We start from the raw sequence: 22,210 nt of genomic DNA on the forward strand, positions 1-22,210 counted from the left end.
ATAAGCTGTTTTTCTGTTTGTTTAATGGAAAGAGGCATGTGGGATTTATACAGATGCACTTGTAAGTGCTGGATTGGGATTTTTGTGTAAATTTTCTCAAATAAAGGCTAGCAGAAACCATTTTAGGTGTATTTTTCTGTTACTCATGAGTATCTCTTTGTCTGGATTGGCAATAATTCCTCCATATTCCTCAGTATTAAAAGCATGGCAAATTATATGTGACAAATTAGAGAAAAAAATATTTGTAATGTACTTCAGATGGATAAAGTTTGTGATCTAGCAAAAGTTCATTATACTTAATTTGTAAATGTATAACTATATAACATGTATATTAAAATAATATTCTTAATTCAGAAAGACTAAATAGGGTTCTGTAAGCCAGGAATTCTCTGTAGCTTCTCTGTTTTAGAAACTGCTGTTGAAGTTATTCCTACAGAGTCTTCTCCCTTTCCTTCCATTCTCAAAATACCCCTCCTAATTTAGAACCTCTAGGACTTATTTTTTTGGACCAACACATCTATGTAAAACGCTACTCCAGCAGGTAAAGGCAAGGTCATCTTTCCTTTTACTTGCAGTTGAGTATTTTCCATAAAGCTTCTTTATAAGAGTCACTGTGAAGTGCTTTACACATTGACTAGCTAGCCTCCAATTTAGCCTCTTTCTCTAATCCTCGAAAAAAGTTAATAAGTCAGTGAATCTCTAGTTTATAAAGTAGTGGTTCTCAACATTTGAAATACTTTAGAAAATGTCTCATTTCTCCCTGATACTTTAGAGAACATAAATAGTGAAGGCAGCAAAATGTTTGTGAGAATTTAAATAAATGTAAATGTAAATGTAATTGTCTCAGCAGTATCATATTTGTTAAGTGGTTGTGCATGTTCTGCCAATTATTATCTATTCAGTCTGCTACAATCTCCAATAGCATAAGCCCCATGAATAATATAAATTTTTCTGCTGCTGCTGCTGCTAAGTCACTTCAGTCGTGTCTGACTCTGTGTGACCCCACAGACGGCAGCCCACCAGGCTCCCCCGCCCCTGGGATTCTCCAAGCAAGAACACTGGAGTGGGTTGCCATCTCCTTCTCCAATGCATGAAAGTGGAAACTGAAAGTGAAGTCATTCAGCCGTGTCCGACTCTTAGCGACCCCATGGACCGCAGGCTACCAGGCTCCTCCATCCATGGGATTTTCCAGGCAAGAGTACTGGAGTGGGGCAAGACCCCTTAATTTGTAGGAGTTCTTCCAACCCTTCTTATGTTCTTACTCAAGTCCTTCAAGTACCACGTTTAAAAAGTATAAAGGAACATGAGATTTTTTATTTTATAATTTTTATTGAAGTATAGTTGATTTGCAGTGTTGTGTTTTTTGCTGTACAGCAAGGTGAATCAGTTATACACTTACATAAATCCACCCTTTTTAAGATTCTTTTCCCAAATAGGTCACTACGGTGTACTGAGTTCCCTGTACTATATGATAGGTTCTTCTTAGTTATCTATTTTATACATAGTAGTGTGTATATGTCAATCCCAATCTCCCAATTTATCCCTCCCCTGCTTTCCCCCTTGATAACTATAAGTTTGTTTTCTGCATCTGTGACTATTTGTTTTGTAAATAGGTTTGCTTGTACCACTTTTTTTAGATCCCACGTATAAGCGATAGCATATTTGTCTTTGACTTACTTCACTTAGTATGACAATATAGGTCCATCCAAGTCACTGCACATGATGTTATTTTGTTCTTTTGATGGCTGAATTTCCATTGTATATTGTAATATCCCATTGTGGTATCTGTGTGCCACATTTTCTTTATCCATTCATCTGTTAATAAGTATTTAGGTTGTTTTCATGTCCTGGCTATTATAAATAGTGTGTAATACTGTCTGAAGTGAAGTGAAGTGAAGTTGCTCAGTCGTGTCTAACTCTTTGTGACCCCGTGGACACCAGGCTCCTCCGTCCATGGATTTTCTAGGCAAGAGTACTGGAGTGGGTTGCCATTTCCTTCTCCAGGGAATCTTCCCGACCCAGGGATCGAACCCAGGTCTCCCGCATTGTAGACAGACGCTTTACTGTCTGAGCCACCAGGGAAGTAATACTGTCTAGCGGATCCAAAATAGAATTTCAACATAAAATTCAACATAAAATTCATAGAAATGTAAAAATGACTGAGATGCCTAACATTCTTTTCTCCTTATAGTCTTTGAAATCTGGTGTGCATTTTACAGCATGTCTTCATTCAAACTAGCCATAATTCAAGTGGTTGCTAGTGGCGACCATATTGAACAACAAAGCTATAGACTTTGCTAAGTACTTTGGCAATTTAACTATTTACTTGTTAAGATATAAAATGGAAATACCAGTTTTTACCAAAAGCATTTTAAAATCAGTTATACCTTTAAAATGTTGAGTATTTCTGGGCTTATGAGTATTCAAAAGTCAGATACTTAGTTTCATTTATATCTGATGTAATGAAGTGCTGAGCTTGAGTTTCTGTTTTGTATTGTCTAAGATGGAAAGGGACATTTGTTACGCTTTTATCTATGTATTATAACCAGAATAATTCACAATATCAGGCTAACCAAGTTATAGAATACTGTTTATACATTGCAAACTTTTAGTTTCCACACAAAAGTGAATTTTTAAGCTTTGGCTGAAACCTATTCAGCTTCTCCAAATGCAAGTTAGCACTTAAGTTATAAGCAACTGTTTTTTCCATGCAACTCAAAAATTTATTGATCATCTGTTTAATGTGCTGAACTAAACTCTGGAGTAGACCCAGATAAAAAAGAAGCAATACCTGTCCTCAAAGTGCTTTCTAATTCATAGGAGGAAGTAGATGGGATGGCTTCTGTCCAGCATGATCTCCATGCTTGCTTTAGCCACCACTGACTTAACATTGTGGATGTAAAGGAAGCTTTCACTAACCCAGCTAGTTTGTCTTGGAAAGATGCCCCTCCTAAACACCTTTCTAGAAGATTGTGCTTTCCTTATAATAGCACTTAGACACCGTTGTAATTGCCTGGTTATTTGTCTGTTTATATGGACTGTAAGCTTCAGGAGACGAGGAACCACGTTTATTTTGTCCTCTGTTGTAACCCAGCACCTGGCACAAGTTGGTACTTAGTGTTTGCTGGATGAATGAATTGAAAATTTAAAACTATCTGTACAGTCTAGAACCCTGGAATGAAACCAATAAAAAATCTTAACAGGGTGTTATCAGTCAGGCATTTTGGTTTAAGAGATGTACATATGCAATAACAATGACCTGATATTCTTTCAACAAATAAATTTTAGGCTTGTTATATCAAGCACTTTTCTAGGCACTGATGATACATAGTTGTGAACAAGAGGGCAAAATCCAGGCTCTCAAGGAGCTTATGTTCTAATGAATGGAGGTAGTCAAAGTAAACAATAAATAAGACATCAATTTTAAAGACAAACATTGTGAAGAAAATAAGGAGTGATATGATCTGGAGGGAGAACTGTGTTACTTTGGATCAGATTGGATGTGAAAAAGAGGTTTGCTTAAATACAAGCACAGTATAAGCAGACCATCATTGAGTCTGGTACACTAATAGAAAAAATGGATCCAGATCAAGACAGACTAAAGTCCCTCCTATTCAGACCCAATGTGGAATGTTACACAGAGTGTAGGATATCATACTTTAAAAGGAACACTGATGAACTCTAGAGAGGTCAGAGGAACATGAGCTCATTAGCTCCCATACCCCTCACCCCATTCTACCCATTCTCTTCCTCCTATGTTTGCTGTCACTATCCACCTACTTAAAAACCTAGATGCAAGTCTCCTGGACTCAGATTTGCTTCACCAACCATATCCCAACTGATCACAAAGTTCTAACTGTTTCTCAGATGGATTTCTTAAATCTGCCCCCCCTCTCCATTCACACTTGATAGCACCTGAGTGCCTGTCTCTAGGCCTCCTCTCTTTATCTTCCATGTTGTCATCAGTTCTTTGTAAAGTATAGCTTTGGTCTTATGCAAGGGGACCTTACCATTTATTATCTGTGCTGGGCACATGAACAAAGAAAACTCATTAATTATGCTGTGGGGAAAAGTATTAATTGGGACCCCCCCCCCTCAGCAAATCAGGACATACAGACACAGAGATCATGTGCTCCTCTGCTTAAAAATGTCCAGTATTTTCCATTGCCCACAGGAAATATCAAATTCTATATAAATAAATATTTGAGGCCTTGTCTTCTGCTTCTGTCCCACAAATACCATGATCTCCATCCACATGATCTTCTCTTAGCCCCCAAATATCCTGCCCTCTGAAAGAGATCCCAGGCCTTGTTGTGGGCTTTGACTCCCAGCTCCCTGCAATAGTTACGTAACATACAGTAGGTTACTTAACCCCCTATCTCAGCTCCTTTTGCAGAATAGGAATACTATGAGGATTAAATGGAATGACACATGGAAAGAAAACCTTTAGCATAGTGCCAGGAACATAGTAAATATAATGAATGTTAGCTGTTATCTCTGTAGGTCAATAATTCCCATAACTTTACGACTAAAAAGTTAGCGATGTAAAGTTGCTCAAGGCACATGACTGATGGAACACTCTTTTCCTTTTCCACTGTATTGAAATTCTCTTAGTGGCTTGAGGGCTCTTCAGATTCCTCACCTCCAATTACAGTATCTGGCACTTACAGCATGAAGAATGTTGCATGAGATCATCAGGTGGTCAAAGTTTTGGAAATACACTTGGAAGAAGAATGTGAAATCTGGAAAGGGAGGAATGAGTGTCAGGCGAGTTGACTTCAAATATCCTCTAAGATGTGTGGAAGACAGGGACCCAGGGTAGTTCTGGAAGAAATAACTGGGCCCACTAACAGATGACAGGAGGCAAGAATTTTCCGCTGGGAGAGGGAAGGGAGGTGAGGTAAACGGGAGACCTAAGAAACATAGTTCAGTCCCTGGGTTTGGGAAGCTACCTACTCCAGTATTCTTGCCTGGAGAATCCATGGACAGAGGAGCCAGGCAGGCTACAGTCCATGGGGTCACAAAGAATCGGACACCACTGCCACTTAACACGCACGCAAAGATATCTTTGCTGTAACAATTCTCTAAAACAAAGAGCGCTGTGCTACGCCAGGAAGGGCTGCTTCCCCCAGTGACTGCCCTTGAGATAGGCCTGGAGCCAAGATGAGACTGCACGACCTCTGGACCTCAAAACTGTCTGGGCACCGGGCTAGGAATCAGGGGAGGGGTCTATAGACCCGAGGAGGATGCCCTTGCCCCTGCGGGAGCCATCTGCTCCCATTCGGTCTCCACCGGGCGCCTCCAACCCCTGCCCGAGGCCTCGTTTTCCCAGCCCGCATGGAGGGAAAGAAATCTTGCCCCGGGGCTTAAAGGAGCAACCGGCAAAGGAGGAAACCCCCTGGGCCGGAAGCACCCAGAACTGCTTCCGGGCCAAGGGGGAAGGAGTCGCCATGGAGCCTCGCGGGGTGGCGGGGCTGCCGGGGCCCTGGGCCGGCGTCTGAAGCGGGAGAGGCGCAGCGCCGCCAGCGCCACCGGCGACACTCAGGCCGGTCCCGTCCCTGCCGCTGCCGCCATGTCGGTGCTGGGCGAGTACGAGCGACACTGCGACTCCCTCAATTCGGACTTTGGGAGCGAGTCCGGGGGTGGCGGGGACTCGGGCCCGGGGCCCAGCGCCGGTCCGGTGCCGCGAGCCGGCGGCGGCGCGGCGGAGCAGGAGGAGCTGCACTACATCCCCATCCGTGTGTTGGGCCGCGGCGCCTTCGGGGAGGCCACGCTGTACCGCCGCACCGAGGTAGCGGCCCCGCTCTCCCCCGCCTCGTCCTCGCTCAGGGATCGGGTTCCGCAGGGGTGTCTGTCTTGGGGTCCTCACCGCTCCTGTACTAGGAGTTCGTAACAGCACTGGTTTTTCTAACCGGTCGTTTTTGTTTACCATGGGGACTGAGCAAGGCATTGAACCTTCTCTGAGCCTTAGTTTTCCCGTCTGTAAGTTGGAGTTAGAAATAGCAACGTACCTTAAAAGTAATATTATTTAAGATTATTTTGATCATCGAAGGAGGATACTTTGGAGACTTTGAGTTAAAGTAGTATATGAATGGGGAGTATTGTCAAAACTTCCTTCCTTTCATGCCGTACATCTCTCCAAGGCCGAGGTGGAGAGGTGGGGACAGCTTGAAAATTCCCACATCCGCGGCAGCTCCACTGGCTTTGCCAAATCTTTAAGCTCAGATATGAACACTCGGGGATTTTTCTTGAAGGTCATTGGTAAGATTGTAGCGTGTGGGCTTCTTCATCAGTGATGATCCAGCAGCGTTTATGCCTGGGAAATACTTTTTTTTTTTTGGTATATTTTAAACCATTCGTTCTTAACTTCAGGAGGGATAAAGGACTTCTTTGAGAACTTAATGTAAAGGTACCTTCCCGCCTATCCATTATTGCACACATACAAATCCTTAGAAGAGATTCTTTGATGGTGGCTCAGAGGTTAAAGCGTCTGCCTGCAATGCGGGAGATCTGGGCTTGATCCCTGGGTCAGTAAGATCCCCTGGAGAAGGAAATGGCAACCCACTCCAGTATTCTTGCCTGGAGAATCCCATGGGCGGAGGAGCTTGGTGGACTACAGTCCACAGGGTCGCAAAGAGTCGGACACGACTGAGCGACTTCACTTTCACTGATTAAAACCCTAGAGTGGGGAGTCTACTTCCAAAATTGATTATAAACTTTCATCACTAAAGTCTTAAAACTCTACTTTCAGAATAGTTAATCAGTGTGGGGTTGCTGAAGATGAGATTCTATCAGTGATCTGTCTGCAGGTCTGGTGTGTGTTCCAAGTACTTTTTAAGTCTAAAAGATGGATGAGGAGAGAGGTGGTTGCAAGGTTAATGTATTATGAGTTACTGTTTGTGTTCTCATGAGAATGAGGAGATGTGCTTTGAAGTTGAAGAAACTAAGGTAGTATATTTAAGTGACTCGCTCACTTAAATTAGAAGCAAATCCTGGGCTGGAATGGAGGGTCACATCTGCTTGTCCATGCCTTTCCATGATTATTGCGTTGAACTTGATTACCAAGGTTGTTTTAAGTTAAGTTTGATTACGCTTTCGCCAAAATTGCATAGCATTGTCCATAACATCAAATGTTTGTTACTTTTGTGAGTTTACCACGGTTTAATTAGAAGCAACCACGGTTTAATTAGAAGCAAATTTTTCCCTCAAGAAGCATATATTTCAGTGGGAAGACATGTTAGTTTCGTTAGTAACAAATAGCATTTAAGTTGTATCTGTATATAAGTGTAAAAGAATGGACATTTATTTCAGTGGAAGGAAATTAAGGGAGTGCACAGTAGAAGGTTCATTGATATTTTGCTGAAGTTTCAAAGGCCCAGCACAGCCATCCTAAAGGACAGGGAGGGTTATTTAGGTGGGGATGCTTCTGAGCTGGGGAACAACATCAGTAAATTAGAGGTGTTATAAAATGGAGTGAATATTAGGAGCTGCAGGTAAGTCTTCATGAATAGAAGAAAACATGTGATAACATAAAATTGCAGGAGAAACAGAGTCACAGGACGTGACAGAGTAAGGAAAGTGAACTCAGAGCCCTTCAGTTCAGTTCAGTCGCTTAGTCGTGTCCGACTATTTGTGACCCCATGAATCACAGCACGCCAGGCCTCCCTGTCCACCAATTCCTGGAGTTCGCTCAAACTCATGTCCATCGAGTCAGAGCCGTTAGATGTGACTTATTATCTATAAAGAATAAATGAAAGCCACTAGAGAAATCTGTATAAAGTTAGAGGCAATTCTAACATGTCTATTTTACAAGAAATATCAGCCATAGATAACCACTCCCCAGTTCTCTTCTTTTTCCAATAGTCTAACCATACTACAATCCTCATCATGACTAGCAGTCTTTCATAATGTCCCTCAATAGAAACCCTGAGATCTACCTCCATGCCATATTTTTTACCTGGAATTGACATTATGTAAATTAAGTGTAGAAACAACATAACATTTTAATGCTTTCCCTAGACCTGCATTAAATTTTGATGCTCAATTGTATGCAGAATTTTTAGTCTTTTCATGTTTTATTTAAAGGAGAAAAAGGAGTCAGTTTCTGCCCATCTAGGAAGTTTTCTTTCTAGGCTCAGAGATCCGGGTGTGGGTTCATTCTCTGCCAGGCTCGAGGAAAGCATGATACCTCTGTTGCTGTGTTATAGGATGACTCATTGGTCGTGTGGAAGGAAGTTGATTTGACCCGACTCTCTGAGAAGGAACGTCGTGATGCCTTGAATGAGATTGTTATTCTGGCGCTGCTGCAGCATGACAACATTATTGCCTACTACAATCACTTCATGGATAATACCACCCTGCTGATTGAGCTGGAATATTGTAATGGTAAGGTAGAGTTCAGTGGGACTTCCTCCAGCAAGACGGTCCTTTGCTTATACTTACCTTGAGGGGGAGAGAAAAATAAGATCCATATTGACAAAGAATAAGAACTTTAAATGGACTTTTAGAGTTTAAGAGAAATAGTTCAGGCCCTGAAAAGTTTTGAAGTGATCCACAAAATGAGGGGAGGGATTTTCCCCCTGCATACTCAAATTTTGCTTTGTGATGATAATTCCATCTTCAAATTATTTGTTCAGTTGAATTTTACACTCATTTTTCAAGGTTTTTTCCCTTATGAAATGATAGGCATTAGAAGCATAGCATGGTTTGTCACTTGATAGTGAAATCTTGTAGGTGATATTTATTTATGATTTTAGCTGAAGCTGTCCTACTGAAAAGTGGTCTAAAGACCATAGCTGACTGATGATTTCTTTGAACCTCTTTGCTTGTTTTAAAAAAAAAAAGCCATATAGCCTATTTGTTAAAAAATAGACCCTGAACCCATATCCTAAGCTTCACTACTTTTTAATCTCTATAATCTTGCACAGACTACTTCTCTGTGCCTCAGCCTCCTCATCTTAAGTAAGTTTGCTAATAAGCAGTACTTACCTCCTAGGGTTATTGTATTAAATGAATATATAAAGCCCCATCAACTTTAACATTTCTAATTTATGGGAAAGTGTACTATTTTACAGTAGTTCTTGATATGTAGCAAATTTTTGATAGATTTTGTACTAACTTATTATTACCTAAGAGAACGCCCAAAGCCCATTCTTGAGCTAAATGCTAAAATGGTCCAAGCATATTCTTCATTTAAATCTCTAAGAGAGAGCTCCTAGATTTGTCGTTTATTTGCTAGATTCTTGTGTATCGTGATTGTTTTCAACCCTAAATGTATGAAATTATATTAAGAGATTTTTGAAGTAGCAGAGGCCTCTTAACTTCCTTTGTGGTTAGGAGGAACTAGAACGGATGGTACACTTATTGAAACTTTTGAGTTACTAAATTGTGAAGAAGTTGTGAAACTTAACTGGGACTACAGTGTAAGTTATAGCTGCAGATAGGAAATAAAACGAACCGTCATCATTTGCCAGCTGTGTCACCTGATAATAAAGAGGAGAAGGAAACTCAGACTTACTCTGAAGGAATGAGTTAGTAAAGGGAGTAATAATTGAAAGCAATCTAGAGTCTATCCTAAATTTTGGGAAACCTTTTCAGTGTGAAGTGGAAAGAAAAAAGTTGATTGTGATATATACCTATTTTTGTAAAACATCGCCTCACCTGTATAACCCAGATCTTCTAATAGACTGTGGAAGTTGTTACCAAATTATTGCAGATAATAATAATAAAATAAAGTCATCGATTTTGAAGACTTTCAAAGTACTTTCATAAATTAGGGTACTAGAGAAATGGTCTTTGTTTTTATCTTTTCTAAAAATGTTGTACTTCCCATTTTCATACTGAATCTCTTCTATTAGGGAGGGAAATCTTTGGAGAATATTTCAGATATAGTCCTTGACAGATGGAAAGTTTTGTACCCATGTGAAGAGATGGAAGGAAGAAAGGATATCTTTTAAAAGGAAGCAGAACAAGGTGGCTTGGTGGTAAAGAATCCACCTGCCAATGCAGGAGATGTGGGTTTGATCCCTGGGTCAGGAAGATCCCCTGGAGGAGGAAATCCAACCTACTCCAGTATTCTTGCCTGGAGAAGCCCATGAACAGAGGAGCCTGGCGGGATACAGTCCATGGGGTCTCAGAGTCAGACATGATTGAGCATGCACACACTCATGCAAAATATTTTACTTGCTGTGCCACCTGTTAAAATCCTAGTAGCTTTGATCTCTGTTAAGCAATTCAAACCTGTTTCTTATTTAATTGCAGGAGGGAACCTGTATGATAAAATCCTTCGTCAGAAGGACAAGTTGTTTGAGGAGGAGGTAATTCATGTTTCTGTGAAAGGAAGCTAGAATTGTATTGTGATTCTTGCATTCTAGTTCTGTGTTTACTCTTCCAACAATGAAGAGTGTTTTTTTCCTTTTCTTCATACTCCTTCCAGGCTCTGATTGATATTCATGAGAAAGGAAACCTCTAACAAGGAAGCTGTCTATAGCTGCTTCCTAAACGGTTTACCTCCACATCATGATTCTCTATGGGCTTTCTTTCCCGGTTCTATTACTGCATACTGGTATGCCCAGTTTTCTCTACCTTTGCATTCTTCCTGGATTTCTTTCCACAAGTCTGCTTCACCATACTATATTTTATAACAACATTCAAACTATTTTATGATAATCTGCTATTTTTTTTTTTTACCCCTACCACTTTTCTTTGCCTACTCAACCTACAAGCAAGAAATGTCAAGTCATGTTGAATCATAACCTCTAGTTGCAGTTTTCTTTGTTGCGTGTGTGTGCGTGCGTGTGTTTATTTAAATGGTATTTTTTTGTTTGTTTCCAGTCCAAGTATAATTTATTTTTTCTCTGCAGATGGTGGTATGGTACCTATTTCAGATTGTTTCAGCTGTGAGCTGTATCCATAAAGCTGGGATCCTTCATAGGTAATAAGTGGAAGAATATGGGATGGATTCTTTTCTATCAGTCCAACCCCCACCTTGGGTACCTCCCATCAGCACTATTATTTTCTTGATTAAACAGTCAAGGCTTTTCCGTTGATAATGATTTAGGAAGGAAAGAGTGAGTAATGAGGGGCGTTATCTTCACTTCCTGAAGTTAAACTGTTTGTGATCTAGGAAGAGTCTCCTCAATAGCTTAGTACTGCTCAGTCATCTCTTTATTTTAGATGTGAGTTCATTAATTCATCAGTACAGCCTAGAGGGCCACTATAAAAGTCATATTAGACTAGTTGGAATTCACAGTAAATGTTTTCTCTGAGCAATAAAATTGGCATTTGTTTTTAATTTAAGTAAAAAGCTTATTCATTGTTTTATAATTAATTATGCAGTTTTACCAGATCTTGACCAGGGGGAAACAGCTTTCTATTCACTTCTAGCTATAGGAGAGAACCTTTATAAGAACATTTCCACTTCATTATACCCTTAAATGAGTCATGGACTTCTGCTAGAGATTAATATTAATACACTAGTTTTCTTTTTTATTGGTTTGTCCATTTAACATATAGTTCTTGATAGTTGTTGAGTGGCTACAGTTGTATATTGTTTTATTTTTGAAAATTATCAAAAATATTATTCTGATTTTTTCACATCTTTCAATAAAGGAAGGTACAGTGTGAACCAGGCACAGTTTATTTGTGCTACAAATGGTCAGTTCATCTTCAGAAAGATAGCTGGTGATTTTATTTAGGTGATCTGTATGGCCTAATCATTTTGCTGCTGGGATGTGCTTCTCTTGCCTTAACAGATTTGAAACTTTGACAAAACTCAGTGTTAAAATTGCCTGGATATCACTTAATTCAAGGCATCAGTGGTAATTGAAGAGGCAGTGCACCTTATAGGAATTACCTAGGGCACTTTTTTTTAATCTGACCTTTCAGCTTTTCCTAATGACTTCAGTGTTTGGGGGAATGTGCCTGTACTGTGAATCCCTGGAGGATGAAGTAATTCTCTGCCTCTACTCCCCCAAGTTCCCTTCTCAGTATTGAAATGTATGAGAAAATAATGAACACTCTTTTGGATTCCATAACAGCCTGAACAGTGGTAACACACTCTTATTTTGTACTAATTTTGGGCGAGAAGGTAGATGAGATAAAGCAGTTTAGTGTATGGATTTAATATACTGCATTTTTTCCCCAGGGATATAAAGACATTAAATATTTTTCTGACCAAGGCAAACCTGATAAAACTTGGAGATTATGGCTTAGCAAAGAAACTGAATTCTGAGTATTCCATGGCTGAGACAGTAAGTATGTGTTATCATTAACTCAGTTAGGCTTTTTTAAATTTTTTAATTTTTTTTTAATTTGGTGGTGCCACACAGCATGAGGGACCTTAAGTAAAGTCCTAATAACCACTGGACCACCAGAGAATTCCCCCTTGACTTTTTTTTCTTTTCCTTTCTTGTACCTTGAGATATAACTATACCCCCTAAATCTTGCATGCTTTTTCGTGATATTTTTACAAGTTCTTCATACTTATAAAGCAAGTCTTTTATAAGTCATACTTACAAAAGGAGTTGTTTTCCTAGACCCACTAATTTACCTGCTTGGGTGTTTTTTTAAGAGCCATTGTCCACATAACAGCTCAAACATCATTGCCCTTTCCAACCCTAACTAAAGACTTTTCCAAAAGCAATAAAATGCTTTACCATTTTTTCCAGCTTAGGATCTTCAGTAGATCTCACTTTATCTCTCATTTAATGTTTTGAGCTTCGAATGTTAGACGTCTCTTCTGTTTCCTTTGAATTTTTCTGGTTCAGAAACCCTGTTTTACAAATAAAGGCTGATGCCCAGAAAACAATCTCATCCTTAATATGATACACAGTCTGCACCACAGGACTCCCTTCTCACCTGATCCTATGAAAGACCATTGGTAAAGAGTAGACATAAATTGATCTCTGACGATAGTGATCTGATCCTTTTAGGACTTATAAAACCCAATTATTACTCTTCTGGTTTCACAGTGCTCTGTCAGAACTTGAAAATGTAAGTTACTAAAATTAATTTTGTCGTGATTTTTTTTTTTTTTTTAATAATATTGAGATATCCCTGCAAGCAATCTAGAAACATCCAAGGATACTGATAGCCAGGGTTGGGAGTCTGCTTCAGGGACTCAGTCTGCTTGTATGATGTTGCTATACTGAGTTTCTGAGGGAGTAGTCATGCCCTTGCATGGATTTTTCTTATCAAGAATAATCCAATAAAATAAATGCCATGTAAGCTGTCTGAAAAATTGCTTTACTTTCCTTATTAAAGATGGCTATCAGTGTTACTGGAATTTCTTGGGTACTTATTGTCTCTCATCTCGGGAGAGACATGACCTCCATTTAGGACATTTATCTCCTTCCAACACATTCTTGAACTCAGAAGATCTTTTTGAATTTGGAAGAAGCTCACTATGTTCGTATTACAAATGTTAAATTGAGTTGTTCACAGAGTTTCACTACTGTGTGTTTCAGTTAGAACTTTTAAACCCCTTTACTCAAGTACCATCTCCTGCTACCAGTTTTTGTATTTTTTTTTCCATTGGTGAACTTTTACCAAGTATGCTTTTTCCAAGTCTGTGAAGTCTTCAGTGGCCCTTGAATGCCTGGATCTTCTGTGATCCAGGAATCACAGAGCTGTTCTGCCTCCCAAGTTACCACAGGTCTTCATCACAGAGATTGTCCCTTTATAACTGGCCCAGGACATTTGATATGAATAAGATTTCTTCCCAGAGTGGCATCAGCTCAGAATGATGATGGGATATGCTGTTTGATGGGAATGTTTTGGGATATGCCGATGAATGTTCTATAGTTATCACTAACTCCTGGGAAATTTAATTTAGTTGTTAAAATATTAATATAGTTACCTCAGAAAAGAAGTTAATTTTTTATTGCTTTCTTTGTTGTTTAGCTTGTGGGAACGCCATATTATATGTCTCCAGAGCTCTGCCAAGGAGTAAAGTACAATTTCAAGTCTGATATCTGGGCAGTAGGCTGTGTCATTTTTGAATTACTTACGCTGAAGAGAACATTTGATGCTACAGTAAGTTGATGTACTATCCCTACATTGTCCTTGCAAATGGTACAACTTGGCTGAGAGAATCAACTTCATTTATCCCTGAGCTTCTGACTTCTTGAACAGAAATCAGCTGTAGGCAAAATAATAGGGGCACTGGCTTAGTAGTGTATTGTAAAGTACTACAGACAAGATTTATTTCCAACTTGAATTCCCCATTGAAAAAAATCATAATCAAGTAGTTTGAGCATGCCTTGAATCCACTGACTATAATTTTAAAACTGACTGTGGGATCAACTGTGTGATGCAGCGGTTTGGATAAGCCATTTCACTTCTTAAACTTCAGCTGCATCATTTCATAAAAGCTAAGGCAAATTATATAATACTCATAAAGTGTTTTGGTCTTTTTTGTGAAAGCTTACACACTGACTCTTGGTTTTACTAGAAACTTACTGTTTTATAAACAACAAATACCTTTGAGTCTCTTTTCTTCTTAAAGTAAAGCCTGGTATTAAGTAGTGCTTCTCAAGCTTTAATATACATAGGAAATCATCTGGGCATCTTGTTAAAGTGCAGACTCTATTTTAGTGTGTCTAGACCTAGTCCTGATATTCTACACTTCTGACAGACTCCCAGACGATTCTGGTGCTCGTTCATGGACCGCAATTTGAGTAGCACAAGTGGATTCACATCCAATATCCTCTGCAAAGCAGATGTGAGAACTTAGGCAAATCACCTCATCTCTTTGATTCTCTATTTTGTCAGTAACGAGGGAAAAGACATATTCCCCTTATAGAGCTGCTCTTCTAATGTGTATGAAAATGCAAATGTAAGATAATGCAAAGTTCTTTGGCCTTTTATGAGACCTGTTTATTTTTCTAAGTCCTGAAGTTTATTTTCTTAAATAATATAGTGGAAGGAAAATGAGTTTTGGAGTCAAACAGACTTTGGTTGGAATTATGGCTCCATTTTTTTTTTTTTTTTACTGTTTGTGTAGTCTTGGGCAGGTTACTTTACGTCTCTGAATTGGTGATGATAACCTTGTGTGGTGTTTAAAGGTGGTGGTGGCATTGTTATAATAATTTCTTATCACTATCAACTTATTCATTGCCTTGTCTTTTGCAGCAGAGTATCACCTGACCATTATTAGGATATATAAATCAGGAGGCAAATTAGTTGGCAAAGGAGATACTTAGAGCCAAGAAGCGTAGCAAACTTTGCTTTCCTTTTTCCTGGGAGTCATTTGAGGGGTCAGATTATAGTATACTCTGAGTATTATTCTGTTGGTCACGTAGTTATACCTCTGTGTTGGCCAATTGGTGTCATTCTCTCTGATAATAGTAGTACATCTCCAGCCATTTCTTAGTGAAGTATACTAATAGTTGTAAAAAGAAGTCAGGCCTAATTTACAGCTATTACCATTTCTTTATATGATCAGCACAGACATCTCAAAGCCCCTACTGGTAGATTGTAATGCCATCTTTATATAACCAAAGACAATACGATAATTATTTTCTCATAGAATCCACTCAACTTGTGTGTGAAGATTGTGCAAGGCATCCGGGCCATGGAAGTTGATTCTAGCCAGTACTCTTTGGAACTGATCCAAATGGTCCATGCATGCCTTGACCAGGTAAGTGTGATTTGCATATTGATTTCAGTTCACTGTTTTCCCTTCCAGCCTTAGTGTCTGGAGTATGGCACAGAGGAACTTGCACAAAACCACGTCCATGTCCCCAGGGTAGGATGTATTTGTGGCTGTATTCAGGTGATTGAAAATCAAAGTGTCAGTCGTGTCTGCCTCTTTGCGACCGCATGGACTGTAGCCCGCCAGGCTCCTCTGTCCATGGACTTCTCCAGGCCAGAATACTGGAGCGGGTAGCCATTCCCTTCTCCAGAGGATCTTCCCAACCCAGGGACCAAACCCGGGTCTCTTGCGTTGCAGGCAGATTTTTTACCATCTGAGCCACCAAGGAAGTCCATTCAGATGAATAAGCATTGTCAATTCATGTGAGCTGTGTGCTTCAGCCAACAAATTCTTCCTTTATTAGTTTGTGAAATTGTGCTCCATTTTTTATAATCAAGATTAATTTTTATAAGCTGTATAAGAGGTAATTTAGAAATCCTGATGTACAGAATGTATATAGTTCTAAATGTCACAGTTGCTTTGCAGTGTAGCTCTAGGTCAGTATTACTCAGAGGTAGTCCAGGAACCACAGGCATGAGAATCGCCAGGGGGCGGGCAAGTCTTACAAGAAGAAAATGAAGATTCCTGGGCCCTACCCCAGACCTTCTGGATCAGAATTTCTGTGAATAAAGCCTAGAAATCTTTATTTGTAACAGGTACTCCAGGAGATTCTTATGTTTTATGTATATTGAATTTTGAGAACCACTACCCTAACAATTAAAACCCGTGAGGAAGGTGCATTCTCATTCTCACATGTAAGTGCTGATGATAATGAGCATGAAGCATAGAATGTGAATAATAGGTTTTTTAAATAAAAAGGATGATAGATAGTGGTCTCTGAATAGCAAACCTACAGCCTTCTGAGAAAAAGTAAAATGCCTCTTTAGATCCCATTTTGCCCATTTCCTTTAAGTTAAAACTAACTCATTGGTACTTTTTAGGATCCTGAGCAGAGACCCACTGCAGATGAACTTCTGGATAGACCCCTTCTCAGGAAACGCAGAAGGTAAAGAACAAAGAAGTCGCTTCATTGTCTTTCTGTAGATGGTCAACTAATTGTATAGGCCTGACCAGAGTACCGCAGAGAGAGGGTGATGTTTCCTGACCTGGTCACTCTGGTGCTGTTTTCTTCCAGCATCTCCGTTTTCATTGCTCAACTTCGACCTCCCTCGCCCCTGCTAGTTTGTTCTGAATCGATCCTGATGAGGCCCTAGACCCCCCATCTTCTGTGAGTTCTACTCTAGAGTTTGGGCATGAGAGTGTAGTAATTAAGAGAGGAGGGCTGTGGACTCAGTCATCCTTACGTTTGTATCTGAGTTCTGTCACTGTCTTTGTCAAGTTATTTAACATCTCTGACCCTTAGTTTTCTTCTCTATGAAGTGAAGTAGGCTGAGGATTGAAGGAGGCAATGCATATAAAGGTCTCAGCCCCGGGCCTGGCACAAGATGCTCAACAGTTGTTGGATAGGAGTGTAGGACTGGACTGGGCCATAGCTTTTTAGTGCACTTGTTTAGATGATAGGTTGTAATTGGAGGGGTCCTCTTCATATACCTTTTGCCCATGTCCCATAGTCGAATTTGACTGATTCCCAACAGGTTGTTTTCTGAGATTTATTCAGTATTAGAGGTCTCTAGAGGTAGAAGGAAGGCCCTTTATCCCTCACCTTTTGTAGGAGGCTTCAAACCCTAGCTCAAAAGAAAAGACGTTCTTATGCTTCTTAAATGTCCTAGTTTCTGTTTCATCCTCTTACACTATTTTTGCCTTACTAATTCCTTCTTCTGCCAGTTCTTTGTGAATCTTCCCAACATTCAAACCTGTACTGTTTTCTTTTCCAAGTCTTGCCCTTGGATGCATTAAGTGTATAGCTAATTCCATAATCTCTGTTCTTTGGTCAGCACCTTTATTCTGTTGTGTTAAATTGATCTTTTCTGGTTTTCCAGTTGATCTCTAGCCAGTGTTTTCGTGCCTAGAATTACGTATACCACTCCAGATGCAGCACTGTAACCTTGTATTTCTGTTCTGTTCATATTCAGGCAGTCACCCTTCAAGGCTGGGTAGGCATATTTAAATTCTTTAGCTGGCTTATTTTCTAACAGTATAATCACTGTTTAAATCTCTTATTTAAATATTTCCATTGATAATTTTTAATTGCCATTTTTATTGAGATAATTGGAGATTTACAGATAGTACTTCCTTAGAACTTTGTTCTTTGATGGAAGAACATAAGACAGAGCTTTCCAGATAAAGCACAGACACAGAGAATTGTGAAAATATTCAGGAAGCACTAAGTCCTGTTTGACTACACTAGAGGTTTTAGACCTGGCATTCTTAATAACACCACCACTAGAACTTTCAAAAATCACTGGTGCTTAAGCACCGCCCCAGGTCTTCAGGTATAATTGGTTTAGGCAGAATGGGAACCCTGAGCTGAAACATGGGAACTGAAGGAAGGAACCCTTTAAAAGTAGGTAGAGATCTTGAATGCCAGATGAAGGAATTTGTGCTGTATTCAGGGAATTGTATGGAAGTGTTGGATATTTGAGAGGGCGATTCATGTGATGAGAGATGGAACCTTAGGAAAAGTTATTTAGCAATACTAATATCAGTGTTAAGTCAGTCCAGGACTGAATAAAGTGGATTGAAACTTTGGTGAGACAAATTAGGTGCTACTACAGCCTAGTTTACCAACTGAGCTATGCAAAAAAGCAAAATGGCTGTCTGGGGAGGCCTTACAAATAGCTGTGAAAAGAAGAGAGGCAAAAAGCAAAGGAGGAAAGGAAAGATATAAGCATCTGAATGCAGAGTTCCAAAGAATAGCAAGAAGAGATAAGAAAGCCTTTAGCGATCAGTGTGAAGAAATAGAGGAAAACAACAGAATGGGAAAGACTAGAGATCTCTTCAAGAAAATTAGAGATACCAAGGGAACGTTTCATGCAAAGATGGGCTCGATAAAGGACAGAAATGGTCTCGACCTAACAGAAGCAGAAGATATTAAGAAGAGGTGGCATGAATACACGGAAGAACTGTACAAAAAAAATCTTCACAACCCAGATAATCATGATGATGTGATCACTCATATAGAGCCAGACATCTTGGAAAGTGAAATCAAGTGGGCCTTAGAAAGCATCACTGTGAACAAAGCTAGTGGAAGTGCTGGAATTCCAGTTGAGCTGTTTCAAATCCTGAAAGATGATGCTGTGAAAGTGCTGCACTCAATATGGCAGCAAATTTGGAAAACTCAGCAGTGGCCACAAGACTGGAAAAGGTCAGTTTTCATTCCAATTCCAAAGAAAAGCAATGCAAAAGAATGCTCAAACTACCGCACAATTGCACTCATCTCACACGCTAGTAAAGTAACGCTCAAAATTCTCCAAGCCAGGCTTCAGCAACACGTGAACCGTGAACTCCCTGATGTTCAAGCTGGTTTTAGAAAAGGCAGAGGAACCAGAGATCAAATTGCCAACATCTGCTGGATCATGGAAAAAGCAAAAGAGTTCCAGAAAAACATCTATTTCTGCTTGATTGACTATGCCAAAGCCTTTGACTGTGTGGATCACAATAAACTGTGGAAAATTCTGAAAGAGATGGGAATACCAGACCACCTAACCTGCTTCTTGAGAAATCTGTATGCAGGTCAGGAAGCAACAGTTAGAACTGGACATGGAACAACAGACTGGTTCCAAATAGGAAAAGGAGTACGTCAAGGCTGTATATTGTCACCCTGCTTATTTAACTTATATGCAGATACATCATGAGAAACCCTGGACTGGAAGAAACACAAGCTGGAATCAAGATTGCCAGGAGAAATATCAATAACCTCAGATATGCAGATGACACCACCCTTATGGTAGAAAGTGAAGAGGAGCTAAAAACCCTCTTGATGAAAGTGAAAGAGGAGAGCGAAAAAGTTGGCCTAAAGCTCAACATTCAGAAAACGAAGATCATGGCATCCGGTCCCATCACTTCATGGGAAATAGATGGGAAACAGTGGAAACAGTGTCATACTTTATATTTTTGAGCTTCAAAATCACTGCAGATGGTGATTGCAGTCATGAAATTAAAAGACGCTTACTCTTGGAAGAAAAGTTATGACCAACCTTGATAGTATATTCAAAAGCAGAGACATTACTTTGCCGACTAAAGTCCATCTAGTCAAGGCTTTGGTTTTTCCTGTGGTCATGTATGGATGTGAGAGTTGGACTGTGAAGAAAGCTGAGCGCCAAAGAATTGATGCTTTTGAACTGTGGTGTTGGAGAAGACTCTTGAGAGTCCCTTGGACTGCAAGGAGATCCAACCAGTCCATTCTCAAGGAGATCAACCCTGGGATTTCTTTGGAAGAAATGATGCTAAAGCTGAAACTCCAATACTTTGGCCACCTCATGCGAAGAGTTGACTCATTGGAAAAGACTCTGATGCTGGGAGGGATTGGGGGCAGGAGGAGAAGGGGACGACCGAGGATGAGATGGCTAGATGGCATCACTGACTCGATGGACGTGAGTCTGAGTGAACTCCGGGAGATGGTGATGAATAGGGAGGCCTGGCGTGCTGCAAGTCATGGGATCGCAAAGAGTTGGACATGACTAAGCGACTGAACTGAACTGAACTGACAGCCTAGTTGGACAGTTGTATGGATGTGAGAGTTGGACCATATCCTAGTTGTGTGGCTGTGAGAATTGGACCATAAAGAAAGCTGAACACTGAAGAATTGCTGCTTTTGAACTGTGGTGTTGGAGAAGATTCTTGAGAGTCCCTTGGATTGCAAGGAGATCAAACCAGTCAGTCTTAAAGGAAATCAGTCCTGAATATTCATTAGAAGGACTGATGCTGAAGCTGAAGCTCCAATACTTTGGCCACCTGATGCAAAGAACTGACTCATTGGAAAAGACCGTGATGCTGGGGTTGAAGGATTGAAAGGTTGAAAGATTGAAGGCAGGAGGAGAAAGGGATAATAGAGGGTAAGATGGTTGGATGGCCTCACTGACTCGATGGACATGAGTTTAAGCAAGCTCCGGGAGTTGCTGGTGGACAGGGAAGCCTAGTGTGCTGTAGTCCATGGGGTTGCAAAGAGTTGGATACGACTGAACTGAACTGAATGGCCTAGTTGGGAATTAAAGTTGCCCAGAGCTAAGGTGGTGAGACTGGGAAGGACAGGTGAGGATAAAGGGCATTGTACAAGTAGAATCTGTAGAATTTGAATATTGAAGAAAAGAAGACAGATGAATCCAAAATTGCTGAAGTTTTAAGCCTAATTCACTGGGAGGATTGAAGGTGCCGGTTAAAGAATCAGGAGAGTAAGAAAGAAAAGCTGTATCGGGAGAAAGATAATGAGCTGAGCTTTAGAAATGTTGAGTTTAGGGAGTCACTGGACAGACTAGATGGAGATGTTAGCAGGTTCCTAAAATGTGCATCAGAAAGTTCTCAAGGCTCTCTGGTGCAGCCTAGAACATTCCTTGGAGATAAAAAACAAATGATCCCAGACTGCTGGCCTCATCGTGGTTAATGAATTGTCTAATGCTAGGCCTATGTAACTGAGTTGTATTGAAGTACTTCGCTAAAAGTATTATAACATCATATGAGGCATATGGTTTACAGAAGATTAAGTCTGTGAAAGGTTTTAAAGAGACACTGGTGCAATATAGAGCCTATTATTTCTCTCATGTATCTTTGCTTTTCTTTTGGTAGAGAGATGGAGGAAAAAGTCACACTGCTTAATGCACCTACAAAGAGACCAAGGTAATGCTCAGGAGACTCTTGAAAAAAGTAATATATTTTAAATTACCACCAGGGGGTCTTTCTTTCTTGGGTCTGGACATTGTTTGATCCCAGTATGAAGCCTTTGGCATCCTTTCAGAAGCCCAGCATCCATTTAAATAAGGAAAAGAAAGCTGTAATTTCACCCTCTTACCAAAGTGGACCTCATTATTGTGATGAATGTTGAAAAGTTGAAAAGTGTAGGTGTTATGGATCAGAAGAGTATCTGATCTTTCTGGGCTGTGATGAAGCCCTGAGGCAAGAATTGCAAAGCCTGCCATGATAGAGGGTTGGAGTAAGTTGTCGAGAAAGAACATACTTTCTCATACCATAATTGGCAGTTCTACTCAGGGAACAGGCTGAAAGCATTTTTCTTTGATATAATTTTTATGTTAAATGTGCCTTTGTTCTGGGGGTTGTTGGCAGGTCAAGCACTGTGACTGAAGCACCCATTGCTGTGGTAACATCCCGAACAAGTGAAGTCTATGTCTGGGGTGGTGGGAAGTCCACTCCCCAGAAACTGGATGTCATCAAGAGTGGCTGTAGTGCCCGGCAGGTGTGTGCAGGGAATACCCACTTTGCTGTGGTCACAGTGGAGAAGGAGCTATACACTTGGGTGGTAAGTGAAAGCTACATACTTTAGAACAATGACGTGCACCTCACTGGGCCCAGGATGTATAAGAATTTTGTTGGTTGAGTATGTGCTACAGAAGTGGCAGCATAAGATGATGGAATATAAGCTCTTTTGAGAGGAGGGATTTTTTT

The 22,210-nt window shown here is 40.2% G+C and overlaps 1 protein-coding gene across 1 annotated transcript in view; it reads left to right on the plus strand.

Moving 5' to 3' along the window:
• Positions 1–5,428: 5,428 nt before the first annotated feature.
• Positions 5,429–22,210, plus strand: part of NEK9 (NIMA related kinase 9) — a 39,544-nt gene continuing 22,762 nt past the window's right edge. Inside the window, exons 1-10 of the mRNA XM_040226076.1 lie at positions 5,429–5,791; positions 8,208–8,385; positions 10,261–10,316; positions 10,863–10,933; positions 12,146–12,251; positions 13,903–14,034; positions 15,530–15,640; positions 16,636–16,700; positions 21,377–21,427; positions 21,872–22,064. Coding sequence (XP_040082010.1) covers positions 5,573–5,791; positions 8,208–8,385; positions 10,261–10,316; positions 10,863–10,933; positions 12,146–12,251; positions 13,903–14,034; positions 15,530–15,640; positions 16,636–16,700; positions 21,377–21,427; positions 21,872–22,064 — 1,182 coding nt within the window. The 5' untranslated portion in view covers positions 5,429–5,572. The remainder of the gene's footprint in view (positions 5,792–8,207; positions 8,386–10,260; positions 10,317–10,862; positions 10,934–12,145; positions 12,252–13,902; positions 14,035–15,529; positions 15,641–16,635; positions 16,701–21,376; positions 21,428–21,871; positions 22,065–22,210) is intronic.

The sequence above is a fragment of the Oryx dammah genome, unplaced genomic scaffold, assembly GCF_014754425.2.
Source record: "Oryx dammah isolate SB20612 unplaced genomic scaffold, SCBI_Odam_1.1 HiC_scaffold_26, whole genome shotgun sequence".
Lineage (NCBI taxonomy): Eukaryota > Metazoa > Chordata > Mammalia > Artiodactyla > Bovidae > Oryx > Oryx dammah.